The sequence below is a fragment of the Molothrus ater genome, chromosome 10 (genome assembly GCF_012460135.2).
Source record: "Molothrus ater isolate BHLD 08-10-18 breed brown headed cowbird chromosome 10, BPBGC_Mater_1.1, whole genome shotgun sequence".
Lineage (NCBI taxonomy): Eukaryota > Metazoa > Chordata > Aves > Passeriformes > Icteridae > Molothrus > Molothrus ater.
Genome location: NC_050487.2, coordinates 2,659,860 through 2,672,852, shown reverse-complemented (window position 1 = coordinate 2,672,852; position 12,993 = coordinate 2,659,860). Strand labels below are relative to the sequence as shown.

Below are 12,993 nucleotides of genomic sequence, written 5' to 3'. Positions count from 1 at the left end.
ACCAAGTGATAGGTTTGGTTTTTTCCTGAAGTCATCTTTGTAATGGGTATTTTCTATTTTCCTAGCCAAGTTATTCAAACAGATTAAAAGAAATAGAGAGTAATTGTTTGCAGGAAACATACTTTAAATTTCTTCTCTTCCCAACTCCAAATTTCTGCAGCTGCACAATAAAATTGTATATATATATATATTTCTCCTGTGATCAAAGTAATTGCAAGATAGAGATTAACTGAGGTTAGATTTAGTCTACTGAGGAATCACTGTGCATAATGTTTTATGTCAAAATTTTGAAATAACTGTTCTTCCTAAACTGCTTTCAGGAGGTTTGTCAATATGCCCGTAAGGTCAAGAATAAAGGCCAGCATATTTTCACTGACAGCAAAGCAAAACTGGACTCCAAGAAAGAGTCTTTGGCAGGTAAGACATGAGCAGTTCCTAGTCTCCTGTGCTGCTGCCTTGGATAATATGGCAGCAGGAATTTTTTCTAGTTGAGCTCTATTCAATGCATAACAACAGCATTTTATCAATTCAGATTTTATTGTCCTGTGTCTCTCTACTGTGCCCAGGAAAATACTGTGTTTGAATCAATGGTGGTGTAACACAGTTAAGGCATGGCCTAAAGCTGTTGTCTTGAAATAATTTAAGTGGGCACTAGAGTTGTCCTCATCCTGAGTGGGTTTCAACACTAATTATATATATTCTCTTACAGCCATAGTGTCTATTCCCTTTGGATCCATATGCAATCTAATTAAACTTTGTAACTCCAAGCACCCATAAGGACAGGCAAATGTTTACATAATATTCATTTATTGGTGCATTACAGTGGCTAATTCTTGACCTGCTAAACGTGTAGAAATGAAAAACCTTTACTACTGTTGCTTTTAGGAGAGTTTGTAAGGATTTAATGTCTTAAATGCATAATAGCAGTATCTCCTTCCACAGAAAAACAGAATACTGCTGGTGGCCAGGTGAAAGGTGTAGGGGGAAAGGACACTGCAGGAACAGTTGCTCCAAAAAATGTGACTACTGAAGAGCTGGCTTGGAAAGAGCAACCTGTGTATTCCTATCAGCAGATCAGTTGTTTGGACAGTGTCATCAGGTGAGCAACCTGTGAGTAAATTACTCTTGACCTCTGGACACAGGACTAGTATGTCTAATATTGCTAAATCTTTGTATTTTAGGTACTTGGAGAGTTGTAATGTGCCTGGTACAGCAAAAAGAAAATGTGAGCCTTCAACTAGTGTTGCATCACTGAGTTCTGGAGTTCATGAACCAAAAGCAGCTGATAATTCTATCCAGCCTTTGGGAGGTAACTCCACATCACAGCTTTCTCATAGCTGAGTTTTGCTGGCAGGCAGTTGGATGCTTCTTTGCAAAATAATGACAAGTGTATCTTAGGCATGACCTCATGGCTTCTTTCTCAGGGTTTGATGTTGGTGATTTAACTTTTAGCATTAATATCTTCCTTACAATTAAAATACCGAGTAGTTGATGCATATAATATGCATATGCATATCTGGATTGTAGATGCAATAAACTAATTTGTACTGTGCAAAATACAGTAGGATTTTGAGGTTCAAGACTTGAATCATTATCAAATGTAGGAAGTTTATTTCACAGTTAGGACTTGTAAGAGCAATCAGCTGAAGAACCTAGCAGCTAATTAATTGCAACAAAAATACACATCTTAGTTTTCTGCTTAAAAAAAAAGGAACAAGAGAAGATAAAATGCAGCATTGGAATGTTCTGTGTTTTGTAAGATGTTAGACCCCAATGTTCATCCATGAAACAAAAAGCTGGGGATTACTGAGGCAAGTTGTCTAAAAAGTCTGCTGCAGACAGAAACATTCAGTTAATTTTTTAGGCCTTAGATGTAGTATTTACATAGTCCCTTGTCAGGATGGGGAGCTAAGTGAAGATTTGTAACTGGTTAGTCCAAGGACTGTGAGATTGGTAAAGAACTGCATGCAAATGAGAGATTGGCTCATTCTACCTTGTCATTATATGAGGCTGAAGGGAGAGTGTCCAGTGGAGTTTCTCAAAAATTGGTTGTGGCAATGATCTTAGCTATTTGATGAGCTTCAAAAAGAAGTTCTAATGCAGCTTTTAGAATCAAATTAGAAGGTATCAGTAGAGCAGGAAGAAAGAGTCCTACAGCAGGGATTGAAATGCTGTAATTTGGAGTCTCTGTGGTTCTGGTTGGCAGGAGATGATGTGGGTCACCAGCCCTTTGCTGCACTGATGACTGAGACAGATGAAGTCCCCAGTCAGGAAAAAGGCAAACTTTAGATCTTAAATATGTGTTATGGAAGTATTCCTATGAGAGGAGGAATGTTTTAATGCTGCTTTGTGAGGCACTGCTCTGACCTCTGCTGGATTACTGTGTGAAGCTTTCAGGGGAGAGAATTTTAAAGAGCTGGATGCTCAAAACAAAGCTCTTACAGTAACCAGCTAATGAAAGAAATCAGTGTACAACACTGTGGGAGCTGGGGCAACTTACTCTTGGGCTGGAAGAGGCTAGAAAATTTCTTCCAAAATTGTGCCATGAAAGAAGAGTGAAGACCAGAAAAAGAGGAAAATATCCCTTATTGAAAAGGTTTGGTTTGGCTGTGTATGGGCTTAGAGGATTGCATTTGTTGCTCCGCAGTCATTCTATTCCTGGAATATGTAAAGTAAAAAGTTCACTTTTTTGTCTTGTCAAGCACACTTTGGCCTTTACTGTTTTGCAGCCCTAGCAGCATGTAACTTGAATTTGCTCTTGTTTATGTTCAGTAAGCTGCAACTTTCTTTCTTTTAACAGATCCTGCTGTGTTGAAGGCATCTGGTAAATCGAGTGGTCCCCCAGTGGTTGGTGCTCACTTAACATCTTTGGCTTTACCTGGCAAGCCTGAAAGTGTTGTGTCCCTCACCAGTCAGTGCAGCTACAGTAGCACCATTGTTCATGTTGGAGACAAAAAAACACAACCTGAATTAGGTAGGATTTTTGCTAATATTTTTTCTTCAAGATGGCAAGTGCTAGCAAGTTCAAATTTGAGACATGTGAACTGCTGATGTCTGCTCATGATTTACATTTTCTTCCAGCCAAGGTGGCCTTAGGAAATGGAATAAATAGGGATGGAATGTGTAATCTTAAACTTGCAGCAAAATTATTACAGAATTGCAATACCTTAAAAATGCATGTACAGGGTTTTCTTGGCTTCATCTTGAGTATTTTGCCTTCTGTCCCTGTAGAAATGATAGAAGATGGTCCAAGTGGAGCAGAAATCATAGATGGCCAACTTCTTGCCCCTCCATCCAGCTCTGCACACATAAATCAAGAGAAGGAGCCATTTAAAAAACTGGGACTTACAAAGGAAGTGCTTGCAGTGCATACACAAAAAGAGGAGCAGAGCTTCTTGAACAAATTCAAAGAAATAAAGAGATTTAATATTTTTCAATCACACTGCAATTACTACTTACAAGATAAACCAAAAGGACGGCCTGCTGAACGTGGTATGGCAATAGTTTTCACCATAAAACTTGTATTTATATGGAAAGTAAATCCAGTTGGGAGGGCATTTCTATTTTTAGTGGTTTTGTGGGGCCAGTGTGAACAGTGACAGTTGCATGCTATTTTCAAAACCCGCAGAAAAAATTTCTGACAAATCTTGCTCAAAGATTAAAGTGGAATATTGCTTTTAGTTACTAAAATGGACATTTTAGTAACTAATATTTTGATTTTTGTCTGTTCTCTCTACTATTACTGTCATGCATCTACTCTCAAAGGACAAAAAAACCTTCTTTAGAATGTTTGCTTTACTGTATCTGTGCTTGTATTCCCTTGCTTTTCTTTTCCTTCTGTCTTGCCATCTGTGTTTTGTTCAGATTTGTGGTTTTGTTTTGTTTTCAGCTCCTTTGTTTTCCAGTTTTCTCCATTCCACTGTTGTGTAATTGGTGAGACAATCTGATAATTGTTGCCTTTAAGGTAATAATGTGATCAGCAGGATGGAAATGGCAGAGACTAGCAGTAGTGGTGAGATTGTTTTGTTTATTAGGCCTAGGAGCTCTGGATGGCATTTTCAGAAGTGCTGCCTTTGTTCTCATTTGGGCAGTGACTTGACTTGGAACAGAAGTCAGACACTGCTAAGCATTTTTTTCAGATTTTTATCTTAACTTTTTAATTTAAATAGTTACACAGGTCCTGTATAGCTGCATCCTTAGAACCTTTCTTACAGCTTTTCCTTTTGCAGGTGGCCGTGGACAGAGAAACGCCACGTCTGGGACGGATCAGCCGTGGAAGAAGAGCGGGAAGAACAGGAAATCGAAGCGCATTAAACCGCAGGAATCCTCGGACAGCACAACTTCTGGGGCCAAATTCCCACACCGCTTCCCCCTGCAAGGGTTAAATGCCACAGCCTGGTCACCCTCAGAGACGTCCCAAGCCAGCTACTCAGCAGTGTCCTTCCCCACTGTCATGCCTGCCTATTCCCTTCCCGTTTTCCCAGCAGCGGGGACGGTGCCACCGGCTCCTGAAACGTCACTCTCTGGTTTCAGTCACTTGCCAGACTCTGCAAACACTTGTCCCATGGGGCCATCCCAGTTCTCTGCACCTTTCATGACCCCTGTGGTGGCTCTCGTGCTCCCCAACTACGTGTACCCGGAGATGAACAATAACTTACCTCAGACGCTTTACCCCGGCCAGCCCAACTTCCCTGGCCATCCCAGCTTCTCCTCGCAGCCGGTGTTCCCAGCACAGCCCCCCTTTGCCACAGGCAGCCCCTTCCCACAGCAGGCGTTTTTCCCAGCGCAGCCATTCCAGTACAACCCCCCAGCAGAGCCTGAGAGGGCCCCCATGGCCGAGCCCCGCCAGGACCCCTCCCGTTCCTGCACTCCGCAGTCGCCGCCTCCTCAGGACCAGGCTTCACCTCCACTCTTCCAGTCCAGGTGCAGCTCTCCCCTGAACCTCCTGCAGCTGGAGGAAACCACAAAGACTGCAGAGAGCGGGGCTGCTGCGGGGTTACACGGAGCTCTGGCCGAGGAGGGAGCCATGGGCAACATCGGCACAGCAGACAACGGCAGCGGCAAGGAATCCTTACCTGTGAGTCTGGGTCACACCCCTTCTCCTGCAGCATTTCCAGTCCTTCCCCTTCCAGGGCAACTTGGTAACAATAGACAGAAGTTATATAATGCCTGGAGCATTACAAATGTAATTGGTAAATTCACAGTTGTAGTTGGTAAATTCAAACTTGAGCAAACTGAACAAAAGGTGAAGTCCAAACATTAGAATAGCCTCAACCTTTAAAAATTAAATCTGCCTCATCATTCTTCTAAAGTTACACTAGGAAACTTGGAAATATACCCTGAAAGAGTTTTGTTCCATTTCATTGAAGAAAATAAGAATATGGATAAGCCCACTGAAAACCACTGAAATAAACTAGCACTTTATTTTTAGCAAAAACTTTTGTGCTAGTGAATCTGTGTGCATGGGAAAAACAATCTGTAAGTGGTGTGAAAGAAGCTGATTTAAATTAAAACCACATCTGTGTTTACAAACAAACAACCAAAGTAAATGAAGAATTCATCATTTCTTGCAGACCATAACTTCATTTTTGTTTTGTTTGTTGCACTAAAACTGTGCTATTTGGTAACTTCAAGGGTTTTTTTATTGACTTATTTCAGTTTGATAAATCAGTCTAACAAATAAATTGAGCTGTAAAGGTTTCCATGGTAGAAATATGTAAACTATTATTTGTGCTTTCTAAAGGCACCATGGAGTATCATTACAAATGCTGATGGGATGGAGCAGCATCTTGAATTTTTTTTGGCTGCCTCCTTCCATCATTCAGGAATGTGTTCAGGATAAAGTCAGTTCTTTCCATTATTACATGTTTTGCTAAGTTCTGTCAGCCTTAATTGCTCATATTGAATCTTGAAACTGATTTGCAGACAAGTTTTGATTTGGTTAAAAATTATTGTAGTTAACGCTCTTTCCCTTAAAAATAAACAAATTAGTGATCTTGCCTGGGAAGCACCTGAGAACATTTTCTTACTACTCCCAATCCTGCTCTTCCTTCTCATCTTAAGGAGCTGGAACCTCCCAGCCCACAGAGGGATGTTGCTGCAAATCCTTTGAGGTAGATTACAGTAGGAGCAATTGTTGCTGTGTTGTGAGTGGCTTGGGGAAAGTCTGACTTGTCCAGGACAGGAGGTGCTGCCAACAGTGAACAGGAAATACATTTCTTACTTTCCTATGAAACTATATTATTAATTTTTTGAAGAGAAATGCAGTTGGTCTCCATTCATTATTCCTTGGCATGCTATTGGTCTTTGAATAATCATGTCAACATTAGAATATGAAGTGAAATGGATTTATTACTAATCATTCATGTGATTAGTAATACAGCTATTACATTTAGTAATAAATGCATTAATTAATAAGGCTCATCTCATATGTCCTTCTCATACCACTTGATCCCATCCTCTTTGTTTGTCTCCTCTAGTTTTGAATGTAGGAATTTTTTTTCCCTAAGAGAAATGTTGAGCTAATTTTGTAAGATGGTCTTGGGTTAAAGTACATGGTGATGTGTAAGTATAGAGAAGTGCTGACAACCTTGTAACCTTTTATTTAAATGGACACTGCAAAACTATGAACTGTTTATTACCTTGAAGCATAATTCCTGAGAATTTATTAATTTAAAGTTACCAAGCTATTACATTTAGCAATAAACAGCTTCGATTTTTGGTGTTTGGGGTTTTTAATTTTATTTTTTCTCCTTATCACTAGGCCGAATCTCCAATGGATGCTCAAAACAGCGATGAGCTCTCCATGTCCAGTGTCCTGCTTGACATTTTACTGCAGGAGGATGCATGCTCAGGCACGGGCTCAGCCTCTTCAGGGAGTGGTGTGTCTGCAGCTGCTGAGTCCCTGGGCTCTGGCTCCAATGGCTGTGGCATGTCAGGGAGCAGAACAGGTAACTCAGGCAGCCAGAACCCTCCTGGCACTGCTGAACAGTTTGAGGTGCTGCAAACACCATGAACAGCAAGTGAAAAGCTTTATCTTTGCTCCTGTTGCATAGTTTATTCTTGACTTCTTTCGTACTGCCTTGTACAAATGTTTTTCTGTTGTGCTTGATTTGCAGAATAGAACCTTTTCTAAGTGTGTGTAAAACAGGCATTAAGATATTATGCAGGTATAAAGGAATAATAAAAAGACCATACTCCTTCATGTTCATTTAAAACTTTTAAATTAAAGTGAGCTAATTATTCTGTTGAAAATTACTGGAGATTTTATTTAAGAATTTGAGTTTGTAGAAGATTAATGCAGTTACTCAAGGGTGGAAGTTCCCTCTGTTTAAAAAAAAGAACTAGAATAGTGGTTGTATTTACACATTCAGTTCTCTTTAATCTTCTCTACAGTCAAAAATACTCAGATAATCCATGTATTGGACAATTTATAATGGAATGTTAAATCTCTGTTTACAGGTAGCAGTGAAACTAGTCACACCAGCAAATACTTTGGCAGCATTGATTCCTCAGAGAATCATCATAAAACCAAAATGAAGACAGAAATGGAGGAAAGTGAGCACTTCATCAAGTATGTGCTGCAGGATCCCATCTGGCTGCTGATGGCCAACACAGATGACACAGTGATGATGACTTACCAGATCCCCTCCAGGTAATGCCACTGGCACAGCCCCTCACACATCCTGTTCAGGAGGAAGGATGTATAGGAATCCCTGTCTCTGCAGAAATAATCTGGTTTTCATGTTTAGCTCAGTGCCAAGAAAACTTCTTGCTTCCTTTATATATTTTGTACGCTACAGAAGAACTTCTCAAGAAGGAGAAATTGTTTAATTAGGTTTAGCTGTATTTTTAGGTCAATTTCCTGAGTTGAAATGAGCTGTGTGTATTTTTTGGAAGCTGTTCCATAGTTAGTGATTTGTTACTACTTGCCCAGAAAGCCCTGGTGAATGTGCTTAGATCTAGGCATGGTCTGGCTGGAAGATCTCCAGTCCTTGGCTCCTGTCCTTGAGGTGCCACATTCAGTGCAATGCTGCTCTTGGACTTGTGGACTTTTTTTCTGGGTTGTTAACTTCCTTCCATGTGTTCATTCTGCTCCATAAATTAGGACAAGGAAGTAGAAGGTAAAAATCACCAGGCTTCTCATAAAATAAACTTATTTTAAAAAATAAAAAACTCACTACTTCAGTAGCAAAGAGCAGATACAGGGGAAGAAGGGGTGACAAGTCTGGATTATTTTTTTCAACCTGCTTGTTCATATTTCTTGGGAGCAGTGAATGGTGTTCTGAGAAGAAGTAGAGGTTTCAGTAAAGACAAGCCTTTGAAAGGGCAGGTAAACAAGCTTTCAAAATACAGAAGCACAGGCATGATGGGGAAAGTAAAGAATACATTGTAAGAACTTGAGTGGGGTTTTTTCCCTAGTTTTAAACATAGTTTGACATTTCTCAGCTTTTGTAGTCTGAAGTGTTGACAGCCACAGGTGGGAATTCCAGTAGCCCATAAAAGCAGCAAAGGCTGCCAAAGAGGAAGATATTTTGGTAAGAAGAGTAAAGTTGATTGTCAGAGTGTGGTGCCCAAGAAGTGAAGTGTAAATCCAACTGCTCTTAGCTATCCTGTAAAGAAAAGGAATTATTTTGGGTGTCTTGGAGCTTGCTTTCTATTGTTGTCTTTTATAGAGGGATAGAGCTTGTCAATTTGCTGTGGGATGGGTTTTTGTAGGTTTGAATGGAGGTAGGGCATTTGGAGGGAGAGGGAATTTTGGCTGCTGAAACAGAGCTGATTTCTAAAGTTTAGTTCATTCTTGGTGACCTTCTTAAACACATCTTACCACTCCTGCTTTATCTCCTGTGCATTGAGGGTCTGCTTTGGGCTGTCCTCCCTCTGGAGGGGGCTTGGCCCTGCAGCAGCAGCAGAGGGAAACTGGAGCTCTGCTGGTTTCACTGGTGCTGCCTGAATTGCTCTAAGAACACTGTTCTCACTGATGGGATTTGAAAAGACAGAGAGCCAGAGCCAGAGATGTCTGCAAATGCAGAGAGCAGCTGGAGTAATCACATTTCATTTTCTTCCCATATAAGATTTCTAAGCATAACGTTGTGGAACAAAAATAGTCTTTAAAAATGTTAGTATTTGACTGTGTGACCTCATGTAGGCATGAAGCCCAGAAACTGATGAAGCTCAATTTCTAAATACATTTTATTTTAGGGATTTGGAAACAGTTTTAAAGGAAGATAAGCAGAAATTAAAGCAAATGCAGAAACTACAGCCAAAATTTACAGAAGAACAAAAAAGAGAGCTTATTGAAGTTCATCCATGGATCCAGCAAGGTGGACTGCCAAAAACTGTTGCTAATTCTGTAAGTTTAGTGGGTTAATTACTTTTGCATGTATAATAGTGCTTAAATTATTAGCTGCCTATGTTAGACTCTTCCTTTCCTGTTGCTATGAAAGCTTGGTCAATTATGCATAGGAAAAAAAAAGAAATTCAAGCTTCCATGCAGTGGTTTCTAGCTTGATTCAATTGAGCATAAATCTCCTTTCCAATGGAGGAAATTAAAGTACTGGTGAATACAGTACAAGACATTTCCTTCTTCTTTCTGAATTTCTGTGTCTCTGTGTGAAATACTTCAGCAACTCAGCAGAAACTTCACTACATAAAAATCTCTCTTACTTATGTGCAGAAATGGATGCCCATTGTTTTCAGAGTACAAAATGAATGGCAATATACTATATAATAATATAACTATAAAAGGGTTTTATAATATTATATAAAATGATCTATCAGACTTCTCAATCAGGATTGATTCCTCTAAGTAGTTTAATGGCTTGAAAGGGGAAAGAACAAAGCATCCATGCAATTTTATTTGTTTGTGTATCTTGCTTATTCATACACAAATACCTGATTGCATTTTCTTTTCCCTAAGCTTTCTATCATTTGAGGCTTTTTTTGCACAAAAGCTGTCAAACAGAGAGGCTCTGTTTGCACATGAGTGTTTCAAAAGTCATTGTGAAGGAATTGCAGTGGAATCCTCATTGAGGTGTTAATGTCACTGCAGCACTGATCCTACCAGCACCCACCTTGTGGCACAACTGCTTCCAGTTGTGTTCTCAAGTACTTGCATTGATTTATTGCACTTTATAGAACCATGGTGTGTGGAAAAGTTGTGGAGTAAAATGCATCTGGTGGCTACAGCACAGGTGGAAAGGTTCTCTTGGAATCAAGGATTGCATGAAGGTGGACTGGTGCTTGGAAAAGCTTTTTCCATTTTACTTATGAGTGCTTCTATTCTTTTTTTCTTTTTAGGAATGTATTTTTTGTGAGGACAATATACAGAGCAATTTTTATACATCATATGATGAAGAAATCCATGAAATGGACCTTAATGAAATGATTGAAGATAGTGGAGAAAACAACTTGGTGGTTTCCCTGAATCAAGTCAGTGAAGAACAAACATAGCCTTTGAGCCTGTTGTTTTGAAAATTGCTTCAAAACGACAGTGAAGGATCCACAAAGGTTTTAATCTTTTTATCCAGCTGGATGAATGCAGTTCATAAAAGCAAATGTGTTTTTCTTGCTCTAGAAGAGTCATTTGTGAATGAATCTCTTTTTAAATGGTGGCAATCTCTTCCCAGTAAGGACATTGTTGAAGATGGTATAGCTTTTCTTTAAAAGACTCATTTTGCACTTACATGCCTCAAGTATTTCTTTATAAACTATAGAAACTTTCATTGATGCCTACTGTTTTTTGTAGAGTGGGTTAAGAAGTGCTGCAAATCTCCTCACGTACATACGGTTCTTCAAATCTCCTTTTGGTGATGGTTCAGCATTGTAAATTGTTGAGCAGTTCTGCTTAGTGGCTCTTTAGCATTGTTCTTAATATTTGAAGTGGTCCAGCACAGTAGAAGAAATAACCTTCAAGGAAATCAGTTCACACTTGCCCTTCTCATACCAGTTGATCCCATCCTCTTTGTTTGTCTCCTCTAGTTTTGAATGTAGAAACTTCTTTTGTCTAAGAGGAATGTTGAGCTGATTTTATAAGATGGTCTGGTATTAAAGTTCATGTTGATGTGCAAGTACAGACGACTGCAGACAACTTTGTAGCCTTTTATGTAAATGGACACTGCAAAACTATGAACTGTTTATTACCTTGAAGCATAATTTCTGAGAAATTTTTACTCAAGAAATCCTTATGCTTAAAGATTTAAAAAACTTAAGACCACAGAGGATGCCTGGCCATGCTCCAGTGGCTGTTAGCCAGACCTTGGGGTAACTTCCACCTTTATTGCTGACTTGTTCTGTCAGGAGGTTGGCCATCAGTTTTTCCAATGTGGCTAAACAAACATCAAATTTGTATGTGGCAAGAGAGAATTAGCTGTGTCTTGTCATTTGAACGTAGTTCTCATAAAAAAGAAGTGATTTTGAGAATAGTGTTGACCAACTCTATTTGATTTCCATCATCTCAAATTTAGTGTGGCTGGAATCCTTTGCTGTCGAAGATTTCATTTTAATGCCTCTGAGATTGTATTGACTTGAATGTGTGTTCTTTATGTTCCTGTGCTCTTTATGTCTGTTGGATGTGGGAAGAGAACATGAGAGGCAACTGTTCATGTGTTGGTTAGTAAAAGGACTAATTTAGTCCTTTAAAGCAGTTTAGCTGCTGTATTGCCAGATGTCAGCTGTGAGTCTTGGGATGGAAAATGACGAAAGTTAATTCAATTAACTTCAATATGTTTGTCTTAAAATAATTTTCATGGGAAGCATTTCCTTTTTTAGTAGGATAACATTTCTATTCACTGAAATGTAAGGTTATTTGCATTCTATACAAATATTTCTCTTTCTATACAGGGAGGATGTGAAGTTAGATCTGGCACCAAAATCATGCAAAAATGACTGGTATTGGCTTAGCATAAGAAATAATTTGTTTCAAGTAATTATTTATTAATTGGAAAATTTGCACTGGAGACAGGTTCTGCAGGTAGCAAAGTGTGTCAGCTTGTGAACCAAGCAGAATCACAATTTCAAAGAAGGAGTAAGTATTTTAAATGTGGTGTGAAGCACTGCCCAGCAAGATCTGATGCCTGTCTTTAACACCTCAGCAAGGTTAAACGTAAATATTTGTAAATACAAAGTGAATGAGAAATTTTCCAGTGTTGGTGTTCACGTCCGATGTATTAAATGTTTTAATCATAAATGGAACAGTGCAGCTATACCAGCATAGTAAATATATTTCATTTTTACATGGAGACACAAACATGGACCAGGGTTTGGGAAAAATGAAAGCTTTATATAAAAGGAGTGCATCATCATTATACAAATAATTTTCAAAGACTTCTCTACCACTTTGAAATTCTTTGCTTTAGCATGCTTTTTTTTTTCCTCCATGTCTTTTTTTATTTGTCCTCATTTCTTTTATTATTTTTTTTTTCAATGACCATCTTGTAACCATAACTTAGTGAAAGGAAGAGAAAAGTATATTTAGAGCATTTTGTGGATGTGCTTACTTATGGACTTAATCTTGCATCCTTAAAGTGTTTGCATTTACAGGGTGGTATTAAAATATTTTCCTGTAACTTTAAATCTACATGCCTCCATTTATAGATAAGATTCTGAAGCTGTAATTTTTCCAAACTGTTGTAAGATGATTTATTTGTGATGACACTTTGTCAACATGTCAACAATGTTTTCTGTACACTGTGCAATATATTTTGGTTTTGCCACTTGTGACTAATTTTTATGACTTTGCTTTTTAGAAAACTGGTAAATAAAACAGATATATTTTTAGTTGCCTTTTTGTTCCTTGAGGCTTCTGCTCCAAGTAAGAAGTCAGAATATGTGCTTTACTGATGGCATGTGAGCTGGTATTTCAGACTGCAGAGCTTGCTGTGGTGTTAGCTCTGCCTTCCTGTCCTGGAGTGAAACTTCTGCCAGCTTTTCTGACCTCTGACTTCAGTGGTCACGTGGAAGATTGAATCTGTATATGGAGGAGTTGTTCTGAAA

At 39.0% G+C, this 12,993-nt stretch overlaps 1 protein-coding gene across 6 annotated transcripts in view; it reads left to right on the top strand.

Annotated features, from left to right (window-relative positions):
* Positions 1–12,777, top strand: part of PER2 (period circadian regulator 2) — a 50,308-nt gene extending 37,531 nt beyond the window's left edge. For all 6 annotated transcript variants that reach the window (XM_054515879.1, XM_054515875.1, XM_054515877.1 and 3 more), the window contains 10 exons: positions 321–417; positions 943–1,099; positions 1,182–1,309; positions 2,801–2,974; positions 3,232–3,492; positions 4,230–5,077; positions 6,764–6,950; positions 7,462–7,654; positions 9,202–9,352; positions 10,300–12,777. In XM_054515879.1, coding sequence (XP_054371854.1) covers positions 321–417; positions 943–1,099; positions 1,182–1,309; positions 2,801–2,974; positions 3,232–3,492; positions 4,230–5,077; positions 6,764–6,950; positions 7,462–7,654; positions 9,202–9,352; positions 10,300–10,452 — 2,349 coding nt within the window. In that variant the 3' untranslated portion in view covers positions 10,453–12,777. The remainder of the gene's footprint in view (positions 1–320; positions 418–942; positions 1,100–1,181; positions 1,310–2,800; positions 2,975–3,231; positions 3,493–4,229; positions 5,078–6,763; positions 6,951–7,461; positions 7,655–9,201; positions 9,353–10,299) is intronic.
* The last annotated feature ends 216 nt before the right edge of the window (positions 12,778–12,993 follow it).